The sequence below is a fragment of the Oncorhynchus mykiss genome, chromosome 25 (assembly GCF_057628025.1).
Source record: "Oncorhynchus mykiss isolate SJ-2025 chromosome 25, ASM5762802v1, whole genome shotgun sequence".
In the NCBI taxonomy this organism is placed as follows: domain Eukaryota; kingdom Metazoa; phylum Chordata; class Actinopteri; order Salmoniformes; family Salmonidae; genus Oncorhynchus; species Oncorhynchus mykiss.
This window is the reverse complement of record NC_143046.1, coordinates 79893521-79913335: the sequence shown is the minus strand read 5'-3', so window position 1 is coordinate 79913335 and position 19815 is coordinate 79893521. Positions and strand designations below refer to the sequence as shown.

At 41.8% G+C, this 19815-nt stretch overlaps 1 protein-coding gene across 1 annotated transcript in view; it reads left to right on the top strand.

Annotated features, from left to right (window-relative positions):
- Positions 1-536: 536 nt before the first annotated feature.
- The window catches only part of LOC110505815 (gamma-aminobutyric acid receptor subunit rho-2-like), a 39547-nt gene continuing 20268 nt past the window's right edge, over positions 537-19815 (top strand). The window contains exons 1-2 of the mRNA XM_021585269.3: positions 537-983; positions 2733-2839. Of these exons, the coding sequence (XP_021440944.2) occupies positions 823-983; positions 2733-2839 (268 nt within the window). The 5' untranslated portion in view covers positions 537-822. The remainder of the gene's footprint in view (positions 984-2732; positions 2840-19815) is intronic.

Below are 19815 nucleotides of genomic sequence, written 5' to 3'. Positions count from 1 at the left end.
CTAGGGTAGGGGTTTAGGTTAAGGGTTAAGGTTTGGGTTAGCTAACGTGCTAAGTAGCTAAAAGTAGTAAGCAGTTGAAAAGTTGCTAAAGTTGTCTGTGATGAGATTTGAACACTAGAACACCTGCTAGACATTCATGTTATACGCCTACCCATCCACCCTAACCATCCACCCTTCTTTCCTTTTGGCATAAGTAACCTTCTTTCTTATGTAGCCATACCAAATTTCATATACTTCACTTACAAGCATTTCGCTACTCCCGCAATAACATCTGCTAAACAAGTGTATATGACCAATACATTTGACTTGATAGCATACTAATTTGTCTATCCCGGAATTAGATTTACTATGTTACATCTAGTTTATGAGACCAGGCTGGATTAGTCGTAGGACAATCTCTGCGCCTCCTATGTGCTCTAGGCTACTTTGGTGTTATTTTGAGGTTACACTACATACTCATACATGGTTTCATCAAGCATGTTTAACATGCCAGTAGTGTAGACGCGGTGCTCCATGCCTGCATGTGTGCTTGCTGTGAGTCTGCGTCTGCTACAATGACCAACAGTGTGGTTGCGACCGACTGCTGCGCGCATCGAAACAACTGTGTAGTTGCTAACCAATGACAATCGGAGGAAATCTTTCGGAGTATAGATTCCCAAGCAGCCGTATTTATACACAACCTACACATCATCAAACCCTTTTGCAATGCCTGTCAGAACGCTTGGTTGTCCGTGAGCGAGAAGATGCGTTGGTATTCAAAGCCGTATACCTGTAGGACAAGTCATGGACTGAACGGGCTTTTGGACTCACTTGTGGAATTTTATGCTTGCCCGTGGCACGATGCCTTATCTGACTAAACCGCTGTTTTTACTCTTCTGTTTGGTCGTCACCGGGGAATGCCGTAGGCTTGGACACCGAGTACGGAGATGGACGGAAACCGTGGAGACGGCAAAGCATGGACCAGAGACCACAAAGCATGGCCCGTAAGTGGTACCCGAATATTGATCACCCAGGTGTGGGTTTTTGGTGCGCAATGGTTCAAGATCTGTTCCATGTCTGTCTGTCAACATGGTTCATTGCTATGATGTGTCTGGTCATCTGAGGGGTACACAATATTATTTTTCATCAAAGGTTTAATTTCACTAAACTTGATATCACTCTTTCTTGATGCAGTAGATTGGAACATCATGATAAACGTTGATGATGATGAAGTAGAAAAATTGTTGATGATCATTGCGACGAAGATGATGATTATAAACATAGTGATTGTGATGATCCACGCAGACAATCAAAATGCAGTGTTAATATAGCCTAATCATTCATTGTGCACTGCAGACAGAATTGGACATGGAAAAATATTAAATAACTACAGTCATTATAAGGGATATATGAGAAAGAGCTCTATCTGGTAGCAATTGAGCCTGAGGATGAGGTTAAAGAGTGACAGAAAGCAATACAAATGCATCATGACCCAGACAGAAGGTGGTCGTTTCAAGTTTTACACTAGACAGCCAGGGTAGAACCTATAGGTACTTGTTGTTCCTACTCATCAATGACAGGTTAGCAGCTGGTTGCCAGTGGCTCCAGTACGATCAAAGCACGACCACGTCTCTCAGGCACGTTTTGTCTATCTGTCAAAGATGGGAGCGTGCTGCAGATAACATGTTACTGTTATCATCAGGGCCAGCTCCAGGCATAAAGGCAGGCATAAAGGCACTGGGAAGCTTGATAAGCTAGCTCACATTGCTAATAATAACGCTACCTAGATTGCTTACATTGACATATGGTCAAACTAACTACATTCTCCATATTGACAAGTTCTAATTGTCTAAAAATGATTTGTAATCATCTTTTGATTGAAAAGGTGAAAGGTCGGTAGTTAAACATCACAGCTTAGCTACTCCAGGAACATCATTTTCTCAGAGTTTCCCATTTGGAGGGTCGTTCAAGTGCAATTTCCCACTGGGAACTATGAGCTTCTAGTACCACATGAAAACAGTAATGGCCAAACATGTAGAATAGCAGGAAATTTGCTTTAAAATTAATTTGAAAAACTTTTAAAAATGATCTCCACCCCAAAATTAGTTCTCATTTTAATTTTCTCTCCGCCCCATGGCAAAATGTGTAGAACTTCAGAAAACTTGCTTTAAAACTGGAACATTTTCTCTACACCCGATGGCAAAATGTGTAAAATTGCAGGAAATTAACTCTAAAATAAAAAATGTTCTCTCCACCATCAATCCGGGGGGGAACTAAAATGTCTCACTTAGGGCCCCAAAAAGCTAGAGTTGGCCCTGGTTATCATTGAAAAGCAACATTTCCCATTCAGCTTTGATTGTGCTTGATATATATACGTTTTTTATTTAACCTTTATTTACGCAGTTCTATTGTAGTTCTATTGTTCCCATAGAGACCAAGGTCTCTTTGGCAAGGGAGCCCTTTACAAGAATAGGCACATTTGTAACCAGATCATTTAATGGAGTCAAAGGCTTCCCAAATAGCACCCTATTCCCTATATAGTGCACTACTTTTGTGCACGACCAGAGCCCTATTACATTATGCTCATAAGTAGTACACTAGGGAAAAGGGTCCCGTTTAGGACACAGACACATTCAGATTCCTAATGGCTTTCGCAATAACGCTCATTTAGAATGTCCTTTGTGTAAATCATTCCACCAGTTATCAACTCATCATTCATTAATATGGTGTTGTCTTGTTTTGTCATCTCCCAGTTCCTTGACAAAGAAACCTCCAGATGTGACCAAGAATCGCAAGCTGAAGACAGAGCAGCTTCTGAAAGTAGATGATCATGATTTCACCATGAGGCCGGCATTTGGAGGTAGGGATCACACACACGCGCACGCACACACATGCACACACACTGGCCGAAGAGACCAGATATGCTCTTATTGGATGGTTTTGGGGGACCCCATTTGTATGTAAGATGTCATGTAAAACACAACATGCAGGAACTGCTGTTAGATTTCCCATTCGTAGTATTTACTTACCTTAGTTGAATGCACTCACTCTAAGTCACTCTGGATAATAACATCTGCTGAATGTGAAATGGTAATGCCACGTATGCCATTTCCATAGTGCTAGTTCACTTCACTTAGTTACTGATTTCAATGGTTTAGCTGTTAGTTCATTCAGAGTACTGTCCAGCATGACAGGTCAATTACACACCTTCAGTAAAGGGAGAGAATGTGCTCAATTCTTATCCTCCAATTACATAAAATAAAACGTTATTTATACAGCACATTTCAGACATGGAATGCAACAAAATTATCTTTGCAGGGGAAAAAACTAATTAAAAACATGAAATATTTACCACAAAACAAACATAACAGGATAAAAAACGAAAGAATAACAATAAAAACTGAACGATTAAAAAGCACACTAAGGAAAAGCAAAGCTAAAACGGTGTTTCAAGATTTAAAAAAAACAATTATCCACCGTTTTGCCCCGCTCAGGATCTCTTGGAAGGCTACTCCAGAGGCTGGGGGTATAGTAACTAAAGGCTGCCTCTCCATGCCTCTTGGTCTGAGGCTTTGGGAGAGTTAAAAGGCCAGAGGACCTGAGGGACCTACTGGGTACGTAACTTAAAAGCATGTCTGACATGTATTGGGGTGCACAATCGTGGGTTGATTTAAAAACTAGATCGGTTAAATAGATCCTAAACCAATTTAGAACTCAACCGGAGAGTGCAACCCACCTCTCCAGTCTGTCAAGAAGGACATCATGGTCAACAGTGTCGAATGCATCACCTTAAATCCAAGAGTACAAGGACAGAGAAATGTTTGGCATCTGTGTTTGTCTTGCTTGACTGACACCCAGCCTATTGTTGGTTACTTATCTCTGAAATATGCTGCAAACTCATCACATTTAGATGTGGAGGAAAGTTCACATAGGTTTGTGGGGTTAGGATTTATCAGGCCATCAATGGTCAAGAAGACAATTGTCAAATTATTCTGATTATTAGTGATCAAGTTAGAAAAATGAGCCCGTCTGGTATTTCTAATCGCCTTGTAATAGTTTTATTTAAATTTTTTAAAATTTTATTTCACCTTTATTTAACCAGGTAGGCTAGTTGAGAACAAGTTCTCATTTGCAACTGCAACCTGGCCAAGATAAAGCATAGCAGTGTGAACAGACAACACAGAGTTACACATGGAGTAAACAATTAACAAGTCAATAACACAGTAGAAAAAAAGAGTCTATATACATTTTGTGCAAAAGGCATGAGGAGGTAGGCAAATAATTACAATTTTGCAGATTAACACTGGAGTGATAAATGATCAGATGGTCATGTACAGGTAGAGATATTGGTGTGCAAAAGAGCAGAAAAGTAAATAAATAAAAACAGTATGGGGATGAGGTAGGTAAAATTGGGTGGGCTATTTACCGATAGACTATGTACAGCTGCAGCGATCGGTTAGCTGCTCAGATAGCAGATGTTTGAAATTGGTGAGGGAGATAAAAGTCTCCAATTTCAGCGATTTTTGCAATTCGTTCCAGTCACAGGCAGCAGAGAACTGGAACGAAAGGCGGCCAAATGAGGTGTTGGCTTTAGGGATGATCAGTGAGATACACCTGCTGGAGCGCGTGCTACGGGTGGGTGTTGCCTTCGTGACCAGTGAACTGAGATAAGGCGGAGCTTTACCTAGCATGGACTTGTAGATGACCTGAAGCCAGTGGGTCTGGCGACGAATATGTAGTGAGGGCCAGCCGACTAGAGCATACAGGTCGCAGTGGTGGGTGGTATAAGGTGCTTTAGTAACAAAACAGATGGCACTGTGATAAACTGCATCCAGTTTGCTGAGTAGAGTGTTGGAAGCTATTTTGTAGATGACATCGCCGAAGTCGAGGATCGGTAGGATAGTCAGTTTTACTAGGGTAAGTTTGGCGGCGTGAGTGAAGGAGGCTTTGTTGTGGAATAGAAAGCCGACTCTAGATTTGATTTTAGATTGGAGATGTTTGATATGAGTCTGGAAGGAGAGTTTACAGTCTAGCCAGACACCTAGGTACTTATAGATGTCCACATATTCTAGGTCGGAACCATCCAGGGTGGTGATGCTAGTCGGGCGTGCGGGTGCAGGCAGCGAACGGTTGAAAAGCATGCATTTGGTTTTACTAGCGTTTAAGAGCAGTTGGAGGCCACGGAAGGAGTGTTGTATGGCATTGAAGCTCGTTTGGAGGTTAGATAGCACAGTGTCCAAGGACGGGCCGGAAGTATACAGAAGTCGGTATATAGTATAAAGTCGGTATAAAGTTGAAGTCGGAAGTTTACATACACCTTAGCCATTTAATCCTAGTAAAAATTCCCTGTCTTAGGTCAGTTAGGATCACCACTTTATTTTAAGAATGTGAAATGTCAGAATAATAGTAGAGAGAATAATTTATTTCAGCTTTTATTTCTTTCATCACATTCCCAGTGGGTCAGATGTTTACATACACTCAATTAGTATTTGGTAGCATTGCCATTAAATTGATTAACCTGGGTCAAACATTTCGGGTAGCCTTCCAGAAGCTTCCCACAATAAGTTGGGTGAATTTTGGCCCATTCGTCCTGACAGAGCTGGTGTAACTGAGGCAGGTTTGTAGGCCTCCTTGCTCGCACACGCTTTTTCAGTTCTGCCCACAATTTTTTTATAGGATTGAGGTCAGGCCTTTGTGATGGCCACTCCAATACCTTGACTTTGTTGTCCTTAAGCCATTTTTCCACTACTTTGGAAGTATGCTTGGGGTCATTGTCCATTTGGAAGACCCATTTGTGACCAAGCTTAAACTTATGTCTTGAGATGTTGCTTCAATATATCCACGTAATTTCCCTTCTCATGAAGCCATCTATTTTGTGAACATGATGCTGCCACCCCTATGCTTCACGGTTGGGATAGTGTTTTTTAGCTTGCAAACCTCCCCCTTTTTCCTCCAAACATAACAATTATTATAACATTATGGCTAAACAGTTCTATTTTTGTCTCATCAGACCAGAGGACATTTCTCCAAAAAAGTATGATCTTTGTCTCCATGTGCAGTTGCAAACCGTAGTCTGGCTTTTTTATGGCGGTTTTGGAGCAGTGGCTTCTTCCTTGCTGAGCGTCCTTTCAGGTTATGTCAATATAGGACTTGTTTTACTGTGGATATAGATACTTTTGTACTTGTTTCCTCCAGCATCTTCACAAGGTCCATTGCTGTTGTTCTGAGATTGATTTGCACTTTTCGCACCAAAGTACGTTAATCTCTAGGAGACAGAACGCGTCTCCTTCCTGAGCGGTATGACGGCTGCGTGGTCCAATGGTGTTTATACTTGCGTACTATTGTTTGTACAGATGAACGTGGTACCTTCAGGCATTTGGAAACGCCCAAGGATGAACTAGACTTGTGGAGGTCTACAATATTTTTTCTGAGGTCTTGGCTGATTTATTTTGATTTTCCCATGATGTCAAGTAAAGAGGCACTGAGTTTGAAGGTAGGCCTTGAAATACATCCACAGGTACACCTCCAATTGACTCAAATGATGTCAATTAGCCTATCAGAAGCTTCTAAAGTCATGACATAATTAACTGGAATTTTCTAAGCTGTTTAAAAGCACAGTGAACTTATTGTATGTAAACTTCTGACCCACTGGAATTGTGATACAGTGAATTATAAGTGAAATAATCTGTCTGTAAACAATTGTTGGAATAATTACTTGTGTCATGCACAAAGTATATGTCCTAACCGAATTGCCAAAACTATAGTTTGTTAACAAGAAATTTGTGGAGTGGTTGAAAAACAAGTTTTATTGACTCCAACCTAAGTGTATTTAAACTTCCGACTTCAACTGTATATGCCAAGTTACTCACTCAGAATATCCTAATGGACCTGCAACTTCTCCTGCTTGTTAGAAAAGCAAAGCACAAAGTTAGGTTCTTACTGTCTGGAACCTATAAATACTTTGCCATAAGTATAATTATTCAGTAGTTGCGTAATCAATTAGATTTGCTGTCTTGGACCTGAGTTTTAAGCATAGATTTAGAGTAAGTAGAGCGGACATCCCCATTCAAGTCAATGATGCCATAACGGGTGCACTGATTCTATCCTATTCTACTCTATTTTAATTCTATGGTTTTAAGCCTCTTTTTCGGTTACCTCCGAATAATTACATTTCTGACAACCAGCTACCCCACTCTAAAGCATCTGAAAAGGAATTTTTCAAGCTGTCTACTAAGTTGGCACATACTGTAAACTTTAGCTTGTTATAGCCTACAAACTTGACTCCTCGTGTTCTTTGTGCAGTAGCGTGTTGAGAACAGTTCATGAGATGCTTCATGGATTTCCTGCTCAAACTGTAAGTGAATTTAGAGAGTATTTCTTAGTGCTTTGAGTCTTTGAAATCTAAGCAGTAGACTTGTATTATTGGATGTGTTCAGATGAGACTGTTGCTCAGGGCTAGTCTTTGTGTTGATGCACATAAAAGTTTGCTTCGTTCGTCGCAGCCGAGAAATCTACCACCCCAAACTTTAGGATTGTTTTCTTTGTGACAAAGACAGCTTTTTTAACGATGTTTGGAGATGCTGCATTTGAAAACGAGAGAAAAGAGAGGACAGAAAGAAAGAGCATGCGCAAGTCTTCTTTCCTTTTGATGTTATCTTCTCAACTTGTTTCTTGTTTGGAGCCGATCTGATGAAAGTTTCTGTTTTGGGGGGTGTAGAGGGGCTTGTCTCCTCTCCTCGACTGTGACAGGGATCATTACTGCAGGGGAACAAATGTGTGGCACATCGATCAGCAGGGGGTCACACACACACACACACACACACACACACACACACACACACACACACACACACACACACACACACACACACACACACAAGGATACATGGAAACTCACCCAGGCTCAAACAGTAACAGTATTCTCTCCTCTCCTCTCCTCTCCTCTCCTCTCCTCTCCTCTCCTCTCCTCTCCTCTCCTCTCCTCTCCTCTCCTCTCCCCTCCTCTCCTCTCCTCTCCTCTCCTCTCCTTGAAGAGAAACACGCCTGTGGAGTTACACAGGACTAGTACAGAGGATCTAGTGGTTTGTAACTTAACTTTCTGCATGCAAATGGCCCAGTAAAGGAGATTTTCCCTGTACATGCTTGGCTTATTTTAGCCCCTCTCCTTGCATTTTAAAAGGCTGTGGGAAGTTTAAGGCTGTGTGCATGTCTTGGGACCCATACAGTTATTAGGCTTACATTATGAAACTGTTGCCCTCCTACCCTTAGACTGTATAGTCATATAGTTTGACATTTCAGGTGTTTCATGCGACAAAAGTGAAAAGGTCTAATCTAGTGCATTGGTAGGATGGATTCATTGCTATTAATCCTGGGTAAAATAGTGCATTAATGCATTAATCTTGCTTATCCATGAAAAGGGGAGTAGTCTGGTATCATGTGATGCATGGAGATGTAGAGAGAGAGAGCACTGTGCACCATTCACATGATAATGGGTACTGGATGTTAAGTGAAGCCACAGTATGCATGCTTTTCAGAAATGTGCTGGTTTAGTGGAATTAAGGATTTATCTCAGTCCACAAGGTCAACAGTGAGGTTCACTCTACTCTTTAACCACCACAATAAATCACACAGTGAAGTTCCCTTTCACAGCCGAGGAGTGGTGAGGAGAGGAGAGGAAGGAAGATGAGAGCAGAGCAGAGAAGAGGAGAGGAGAGGAGAAGAGAGGAGAAGAGAGGAGAGGAGAGGAGAGGAGAGGAGAGGAGAGGAGAGGAGAGGAGAGGAGAGGAGAGGAGAGGAGAGGAGAGGAGAGGAGAGGAGAGGAGAGGAGAGGAGTGGAGAGGAGAGGAGAGGAGAGGAGAGGAGAGGAGAGGAGAGGAGAGGAGAGGAAGGGAGAGGAAAAGAGAGAGAGAGGAGAGGAAGGGAGATGAGAGGAGAGGAAGGAGATGAGAGGAGAGGAGAGGAAGAGAGAGGAGAGGAAGGGAGAGGAGAGAAGAGGAGAGGCCAACACATTGTAAACACTTTTGCCACTGTGTACACAGAGACATTACTTCTCTATGGCTGGAATATGACTATGCTCTGCTGTGACATTCATGAATCTGCCATCTCAGAAGTGTCATGAACAGCAGTGGTCGTTAACATAATCCTCAACCACCCAAGTGGCGTGCTCTCCCGTGTATGTGTGTACTGTTTTATGTGTGTGTGTATTTGTGTTTTTGTGTCTGTCCGTCCGTCTGTCCGTCTGTCTGTCTGTGTGTTAGAGGTCGACCGGCATGGCCGATTAATTAGGGCCGATTTCAAGGTTTCATAACAATCGGTAATCAGCATTTTGGACGCCGATTACATTGCATTCCACGAGGAAAATGTGTGGCAGGCTGACCACCTGTTACGCGAGTGCAGCAAGGAGCCAAGGAAAGTTGCTAGCTAGCATTAAACTTACCTTATAAAAAACAATCAATATTATTATAATTATAATTAATAATTATATTATAATTAAGTCTATGATTTTATATTTGATAGAGCAGTCTGACTGAGCGGTGTTAGGCAGCAGCAGGCTCGTAAACATTAATTCAAACGTCACTGTGTTTGCCAGCAGCTCTTAGCAATGCTTGAGTCACAGCGCTGTTTATGACTTCAACTCCTGAGATTCCTAAGACAACAACATAGCATGGCAGCAACACATGACGGTTGCGACACAACATGACAATAACATGGTAGCAACACAACATGGCAGCAGCACAATATGGTAGCAGCACAACACTGTAGCAGTACAAAACATGGTGCAAACATTGTTGGGCACAGACAACAGCACAAAGGGCAAGAAGGTAGAAACAACAATACATCACGCAAAGCAGCCACAACTGTCAGTAAGAGTGTCCATGATTGAGTCTTTGAAGGAAGAAATGTAGCTAAAACTGTCCAGTAAAATAGCTCTGCAGTGGCTGCTATAGCCTTAAGGCGTTCGCATGCTTCCCAGCTGAAATAGTTCAGAAGAGTTTGTGCATATATTATGATTACATTTTGTGACATTTTTGTTCATTTTATACTTCGGTAAGTTTTTTTGGGGGGGGGGGGGGCTGTTCGAGCACACACATTTTTTTCTCAAGGCAAGCCAAAGTCAGTAGCTGAAGTCTGTAGCCGAAGTTTACGCCTCTTCGTCGGTGATTGGTCAACAGTAGGGATTATTTTTTTTGTTTTCAGTATTTCATTGAGAAATACTGCACCAGACATTATTGTTATTATTAGTATTTATTTTTTATTAACCCATACACCACCTGCTAAACCTCTTAGTTAGATGTCAAATTGAGCGACTAAGATCTCCTTGAGTTATTTTAGATTCATTCAGACTATTCTGTCTATGGTGTCTCAAGCTGGACAAACTGTACTATTGCCACGTTTTTCTAATTGTTCAAGCAAATGTCTTTTAAGGAAGTATGCGAGCACCAGCCGAACTGAAGCATGCTGACGCCTTAGCCTAGCCTACCCATAGCATCTAGATTGGTATTGCCCATTGTAGCTAGCTGCTAGCCTTAGTTTAGCTTAGCCTAGCCGGAAACATGGCTGGATTTGGGGCAGAGGGAAAAATGTGCAGTTTATCATCCCATTCTACACATTTTGTTATGAGGCTAAGAGAACATTTAGCAGATTCAAAGCTAATTTCCTGCAATTCTGCACATTTTGCCATGTCTAGAATTGAGACTTACAGATGGCCCTCAACCAAAAAAATCATATATATATATATATATATATATTTAGGTCGGAGCCCCGGGGCACATGCACTTCGTGCCCATTCGTAAATCCAGCTCTTGCCGGAAATGCTAACGATCATGACCAGATTAAGATGGCAGGGGTTTCTCCTGCTGACCGCGTGGATTAGCACATGATGCACCAGGGACTTCTGCCGACAGCTGTTTACCATCCATAACTCTCTTTCCCAACAAACAGACGAAATGGGCTGCAAGCCTAGCTCAGTTTAAAGGACACAGTTAAAAGTACTGAGTAGTACTGAGATTTACAGTACAGACAGTAATGAGAAGTACTGAGATTTACAGTACAGACAGTAATGAGAAGTACTGAGATTTACAGTACAGACAGTAATGAGAAGTACTGAGATTTACAGTACAGACAGTAATGAGAAGTACTGAGATTTACAGTACAGACAGTAATGAGAAGTACTGAGATTTACAGTACGGACAGTACTGAGTAGTACTGAGATTTACAGTACAGACATTAATGAGAAGTACTAAGACTTACAATACAGTTAGTACTGAGTTGTACTAAGACATACAGTACAGACAGTAATGAGTATAAGTATTACTGTAACATACATAACACTAGTAGTGACATCGTCTTACTGAACAACATTGTTGGGGTGATAAATATATTTAAATTTAGACTTTTTCTGAATTCCAAATGGCATCTTATTTTCTACATAGTGCACTGCTTAGGAATAGAGTACTGTATGTGATGTAGCCTCAAGACATTACCAGTTTGCAAATGTTTTCTTTTTTTCAAGTGAGACCCCATGTCTGTAGGCCTATTTCACCCAAACTTTGCTCCACAAAGCACTAAAAGATGGCAACATGAGGTCCTTGGACAGAAGTGCATGGGGTTTGCATCAGTGCATTTTTTATTTAGTCACTCCAGGAGGTCTTTTTACCCTCAGTTGATGTCCTTTAAAGACATTTTATGTGCAATATGCTGCCACGTTTCTGATGTGGAGTTGGAGTGTCAATATTATGAGTTTTTCATTAATTCATAGGCCTACTATTAAATCATTCATATCATCCTTTAATGCAAATTGACTCCAGACAACTTCTGTCTGTACACAATGTAGAGCCCTGGTGTAAACAGTGTAATACTCCTGATAAGAGTGTCTAGACTGCTGCACTATTACAGTCGCCACTTAGTTCAATGAGTTGAGATGTCACCAACACAGTAAATGTTTTTAACTTTCCCTACCAAAGGAGTGCTTTTGCTGTTTCAACTAAGGCTCCATACATACTTAAAGGGGAATGGTAACACTCTCCTTAAAATTACCCCTTTTTGCAATTATTATTTATAGTAAAGTAATGCATAAAGATGAATAAAATAAATACATTTGTCTATAGAGTTTTATTATAATGTAACTCTAAAAAAAAATTAAATGGAGTGTTCAAATCCTTTTTAACTTTTGACATTTTGAAATCCCACACATCCCAGTCAAGTCATGGTATCGATATTATCATTATTTTTTACATACTGTAACTCTAAATCAGCATGTTTGTTTTGAAATAGAAATTCAATGTACCAGCCATCACCATGCTGTTAATGTATTTATCTCAAGTTGTAAAAAGAGAACATTGTATTGATGACTACTATGCAGAAACAGTCAGAAACTATTGATCTCCTGGGTCTCTTTTAGTCCAAATGTCAGAACTGGGACAAATTTAGGGCAAATCGAACCAAGGTCAGAGTGAAAGGATGCAGATTGGCTAACTGTGTGTGTGTGTGGGGGGGGGGGGGCTTATCTGATATCCATAAGCCTGATATACACACACGCACACACACACTGAGTTAAAAACCATAGGGAAATGAAAAGGTTTGCCCAGTGGGGAGTGGGGGGTGTTTATTCCAACATTGTACCAGCATGGTTCACCCAACACAGAGTCATATGAATGTGGATCTAACCCGATCACAGATTCCCCAGGAGAGATATGTACATACATTGTACCAGCATGGTTTGCCCAACACAGAGTCGTATGAATGTGGATCTAACCCGATCACAGATTCCCCAGGAGAGATATGTACATACATTATATCAGCATGGTTCACCCAACACAGAGTCATATGAATGTGGATCTAACCCGATCACAGATTCCCCAGGAGAGATATGTACATACATTATACCAGCATGGTTCACCCAACACAGAGTCATATGAATGTGGATCTAACCCGAACACAGATTCCCCAGGAGAGATATGTACATACATTATACCAGCATGGTTCACCCAACACAGAGTCATATGAATGTGGATCTAACCCGATCACAGATTCCCCAGGAGAGATATGTACATACATTATACCAGCATGGTTCACCCAACACAGAGTCATATGAATGTGGATCTAACCCGATCACAGATTCCCCAGGAGAGATATGTACATACATTATACCAGCATGGTTCACCCAACACAGAGTCATATGAATGTGGATCTAACCCGATCACAGATTCCCCAGGAGAGATATGTACATACATTATACCAGCATGGTTCACCCAACACAGAGTCATATGAATGTGGATCTAACCCGATCACAGATTCCCCAGGAGAGATATGTACATACATTATACCAGCATGGTTCACCCAACACAGAGTCATATGAATGTGGATCTAACCCGATCACAGATTCCCCAGGAGAGATATGTACATACATTATACCAGCATGGTTCACCCAACACAGAGTCATATGAATGTGGATCTAACCCGATCACAGATTCCCCAGGAGAGATATGTACATACATTATACCAGCATGGTTCACCCAACACAGAGTCATATGAATGTGGATCTAACCCGATCACAGATTCCCCAGGAGAGATATGTACATACATTATACCAGCATGGTTCACCCAACACAGAGTCATATGAATGTGGATCTAACCCGATCACAGATTCCCCAGGAGAGATATGTACACACATTATACCAGCATGGTTCACCCAACACAGAGTCATATGAATGTGGATCTAACCCGAACACAGATTCCCCAGGAGAGATATGTACATACATTGAAACAAATAACCAACAGGTTGTAGGATGTGTTGCTGCGTAATATACAGTACTATCTATGGCAGAGTGAAACAACCATGCAACTCCAGTTCTAGATCGTTCCTCTGGCTATAGTTATGTGTCCACATGATGTTAATAGATGTCATTTAGAGTGAGGATGTAGCACTTAGGTTAGTTACAGTATTGTCTGTGCTAGTTATCCCAATTAACGAAAGCCTTTATTTCAGTGATGCAAACACAAATAGGAAGTTGCATCATGTACATCATATCGCATGTAGTGGCAAAGCTGGTTTGTTCTATAATTGCTTCCACAGACAAGCTAATAACCATGCATCTTATTAGGGGAAAGAGAGGCACATCTCTGCAATTCCCAAATGGCACCCTATTCCCTAAATAGTACACTACTTTTGACCAGAGTCCTATGAGCCCTGGTCAAAAGTAGTGGACTATAAAGGGAATAGGGTGCCATTTGGGATGCTCTTTCTCAGCCCATATACTCTGATTGATGAAGAAGACGGATTCAGAAGCAAAACACTTGGAATACGTTCCTCATTAAGAACTTGGAATACGTTCCTCATTAAGTGATTTTGAACCACATAAAATCTAAAAGCAGCTGGCAGGCAAATCCACATTTACAACCTCTTCTGAAATGTCAGCTATAATTTATATTTTCTGTAATCATGTCTTCGCTGCAGTGAATCTGTCTCCATACATCAGTAGATGCTATTCTATCCAGATAATATTTAGGGTTTGTACCCCTCTGCCTCTCACAGACAGTGTATGTTTAGATCCCAAATGTCAACCTATTCCAATGGCTGTGGTCAAAACACTATAAATGGAATATGATGCTATTTCAGATGCAGACAGTGATAATTCCTTTATCATTTTAGTAATCCCAAAGTGCCATAAAGACCCCTCCTCTGCTGCTGTCTCAATGGCTTTGGAAGGCACTGACTCTAATCTGGCATTTATCGTCTCCTCTAATCTCATCAGATTGCAGACTGTATTGATACATAAAGTGTATGACATAGAGGTATGCAGGACAGTATTTGCTGCTGCGTGACAGTACGTGTTATACATACTGCACCAGACTGGCAATGTGAAGTGGTCTGATTAATATTATACTCATTTTCAGGAGGATGTAGGTTGTCTGAAACGTAACGTGTTGCATCAGGTCAGAGAAGTGAGTCCAGATGTCATTCAACTGTGTGCTGTAACCTATGTTCTTCATCCTGGGCTCGTATTTCTCAAGCGTCTCAGAGTAGGAGTGCTGATCTAGGATTAGCACCCCCCAGTCCATTCATTTTTTAAAATATATATATAAAAAACAAAACTGATCCTAGATCACCACTCCTACTCTGAGACGCTTGTGCCGAGTTTCCATCTGAGATTTTACCCCATTGTTCTACCCAAAAGGCTCAGACTTTTCTGCTTCCATCTATGCAGGCCAGCACCCCATGTCTCACTGGGCCACGGCTCCAACGGACCTGCTCTGATTTAGAGCCACTGATACTTTTCAGATTGTATTTACATAACAATGACTAACTGTGAACTTTAACACTTACTTACAAAGCGTTATGCTTGCCACAAGTCTTTAGTGTCACACTCCTGATAGAAGCACCATAATACTAGAGATCACATTATCATTAAACACTGATGACAAGCTGGTGTGGGGTAAGTCTTAGGTGGAAGTGCAACATGGATGAATATTGAATATGGCCCTGTGGGTCTCGTATGGTCCTCCTTTGAATTACACAGATTTAAAATGTACTTACTGGTGGCCCCTGTGGGTGTAACAGGGATACTGCAAGTCCAGTTATTACATGGAAAGGCAGAGAAGACAGAGGCTTTTCCAGAACTTGGCCTAGTTTTTGTTGTCAGAGTGCAGTTGCGTAATGTGGGCTTGATTCTTTGCTCTTCTGCCCCCGAACTGCTGAATTGGTTCTAAACCCTATCGTTTCCGCTCCCTTTAAGTCTACAGTACTAGACTTGAGTCAGGTTTTGACGAGTGAGTCATTGCCGAGCAACAATTTCACTGTAAAGTTCAAAGCTGAATCATTGACTTATTTGCCTGTAAGGAAATACGGTACAGAAGCTGTAACTAGGTGTCGCAGTCTATGAGCCACCTGATACTTTAAATACGGTACATCCGCTGTAACTAGGTGTCGCAGTCTATGAGCCACCTGATACTTTAAATACGGTACAGAAGCTGTAACTAGGCGTCGCAGTCTATGAGCCACCTGATACTTTAAATACGGTACAGAAGCTGTAACTAGGTGTCACAGTCTATGAGCCACCTGATACTTTAAATACGGTACATCCGCTGTAACTAGGTGTCACAGTCTATGAGCCACCTGATACTTTAAATACGGTACAGAAGCTGTAACTAGGTGTCACAGTCTATGAGCCACCTGATACTTTAAATACGGTACAGAAGCTGTAACTAGGTGTCGCAGTCTATGAGCCACCTGATACTTTAAATACGGTACAGAAGCTGTAACTAGGTGTCGCAGTCTATGAGCCACCTGATACTTTAAATACGGTACAGAAGCTGTAACTAGGTGTCGCAGTCTATGAGCCACCTGATACTTTAAATACGGTACATCCGCTGTAACTAGGTGTCGCAGTCTATGAGCCACCTGATACTTTAAATACGGTACATCCGCTGTAACTAGGTGTCACAGTCTATGAGCCACCTGATACTTTAAATACGGTACAGAAGCTGTAACTAGGTGTCACAGTCTATGAGCCACCTGATACTTTAAATACGGTACATCCGCTGTAACTAGGTGTCGCAGTCTATGAGCCACCTGATACTTTAAATACGGTACATCCGCTGTAACTAGGTGTCGCAGTCTATGAGCCACCTGATACTTTAAATACGGTACAGAAGCTGTAACTAGGTGTCGCAGTCTATGAGCCACCTGATACTTTAAATACGGTACATCCGCTGTAACTAGGTGTCGCAGTCTATGAGCCACCTGATACTTTAAATACGGTACAGAAGCTGTAACTAGGTGTCACAGTCTATGAGCCACCTGATACTTTAAATACGGTACATCCGCTGTAACTAGGTGTCGCAGTCTATGAGCCACCTGATACTTTAAATATGGTACAGAAGCTGTAACTAGGTGTCGCAGTCTATGAGCCACCTGATACTTTAAATACGGTACAGAAGCTGTAACTAGGTGTCGCAGTCTATGAGCCACCTGATACTTTAAATACGGTACATCCGCTGTAACTAGGTGTCGCAGTCTATGAGCCACCTGATACTTTAAATACGGTACAGAAGCTGTAACTAGGTGTCGCAGTCTATGAGCCACCTGATACTTTAAATACGGTACAGAAGCTGTAACTAGGTGTCACAGTCTATGAGCCACCTGATACTTTAAATACGGTACATCCGCTGTAACTAGGTGTCGCAGTCTATGAGCCACCTGATACTTTAAATACGGTACAGAAGCTGTAACTAGGTGTCGCAGTCTATGAGCCACCTGATACTTTAAATACGGTACAGAAGCTGTAACTAGTTGTCGCAGTCTATGAGCCACCTGATACTTTAAATACAGTACATCCGCTGTAACTAGGTGTCACAGTCTATGAGCCACCTGATACTTTAAATACGGTACAGAAGCTGTAACTAGGTGTCACAGTCTATGAGCCACCTGATACTTTAAATACGGTACATCCGCTGTAACTAGGTGTCGCAGTCTATGAGCCACCTGATACTTTAAATACGGTACAGAAGCTGTAACTAGGTGTCACAGTCTATGAGCCACCTGATACTTTAAATACGGTACATCCGCTGTAACTAGGTGTCGCAGTCTATGAGCCACCTGATACTTTAAATACGGTACAGAAGCTGTAACTAGGTGTCGCAGTCTATGAGCCACCTGATACTTTAAATACGGTACAGAAGCTGTAACTAGGTGTCGCAGTCTATGAGCCACCTGATACTTTAAATACGGTACATCCGCTGTAACTAGGTGTCGCAGTCTATGAGCCACCTGATACTTTAAATACGGTACAGAAGCTGTAACTAGTTGTCGCAGTCTATGAGCCACCTGATACTTTAAATACGGTACATCCGCTGTAACTAGGTGTCACAGTCTATGAGCCACCTGATACTTTAAATACGGTACAGAAGCTGTAACTAGGTGTCGCAGTCTATGAGCCACCTGATACTTTAAATACGGTACAGAAGCTGTAACTAGGTGTCGCAGTCTATGAGCCACCTGATACTTTAAATACGGTACAGAAGCTGTAACTAGGTGTCACAGTCTATGAGCCACCTGATACTTTAAATACGGTACATCCGCTGTAACTAGGTGTCACAGTCTATGAGCCACCTGATACTTTAAATACGGTACATCCGCTGTAACTAGGTGTCGCAGTCTATGAGCCACCTGATACTTTAAATACGGTACAGAAGCTGTAACTAGGTGTCACAGTCTATGAGCCACCTGATACTTTAAATACGGTACATCCGCTGTAACTAGGTGTCGCAGTCTATGAGCCACCTGATACTTTAAATACGGTACATCCGCTGTAACTAGGTGTCGCAGTCTATGAGCCACCTGATACTTTAAATACGGTACAGAAGCTGTAACTAGGTGTCGCAGTCTATGAGCCACCTGATACTTTAAATACGGTACATCCGCTGTAACTAGGTGTCGCAGTCTATGAGCCACCTGATACTTTAAATACGGTACAGAAGCTGTAACTAGGTGTCACAGTCTATGAGCCACCTGATACTTTAAATACGGTACAGAAGCTGTAACTAGGTGTCGCAGTCTATGAGCCACCTGATACTTTAAATACGGTACAGAAGCTGTAACTAGGTGTCGCAGTCTATGAGCCACCTGATACTTTAAATACGGTACATCCACTGTAACTAGGTGTCACAGTCTATGAGCCACCTGATACTTTAAATACGGTACATCCGCTGTAACTAGGTGTCACAGTCTATGAGCCACCTGATACTTTAAATACGGTACATCCGCTGTAACTAGGTGTCGCAGTCTATGAGCCACCTGATACTTTAAATACGGTACATCCGCTGTAACTAGGTGTCGCAGTCTATGAGCCACCTGATACTTTAAATACGGTACAGAAGCTGTAACTAGGTGTCGCAGTCTATGAGCCACCTGATACTTTAAATACGGTACATCCGCTGTAACTAGGTGTCGCAGTCTATGAGCCACCTGATACTTTAAATACGGTACAGAAGCTGTAACTAGGTGTCACAGTCTATGAGCCACCTGATACTTTAAATACGGTACATCCGCTGTAACTAGGTGTCGCAGTCTATGAGCCACCTGATACTTTAAATATGGTACAGAAGCTGTAACTAGGTGTCGCAGTCTATGAGCCACCTGATACTTTAAATACGGTACAGAAGCTGTAACTAGGTGTCGCAGTCTATGAGCCACCTGATACTTTAAATACGGTACATCCGCTGTAACTAGGTGTCGCAGTCTATGAGCCACCTGATACTTTAAATACGGTACAGAAGCTGTAACTAGGTGTCGCAGTCTATGAGCCACCTGATACTTTAAATACGGTACAGAAGCTGTAACTAGGTGTCACAGTCTATGAGCCACCTGATACTTTAAATACGGTACATCCGCTGTAACTAGGTGTCGCAGTCTATGAGCCACCTGATACTTTAAATACGGTACAGAAGCTGTAACTAGGTGTCGCAGTCTATGAGCCACCTGATACTTTAAATACGGTACAGAAGCTGTAACTAGTTGTCGCAGTCTATGAGCCACCTGATACTTTAAATACAGTACATCCGCTGTAACTAGGTGTCACAGTCTATGAGCCACCTGATACTTTAAATACGGTACAGAAGCTGTAACTAGGTGTCACAGTCTATGAGCCACCTGATACTTTAAATACGGTACATCCGCTGTAACTAGGTGTCGCAGTCTATGAGCCACCTGATACTTTAAATACGGTACAGAAGCTGTAACTAGGTGTCACAGTCTATGAGCCACCTGATACTTTAAATACGGTACATCCGCTGTAACTAGGTGTCGCAGTCTATGAGCCACCTGATACTTTAAATACG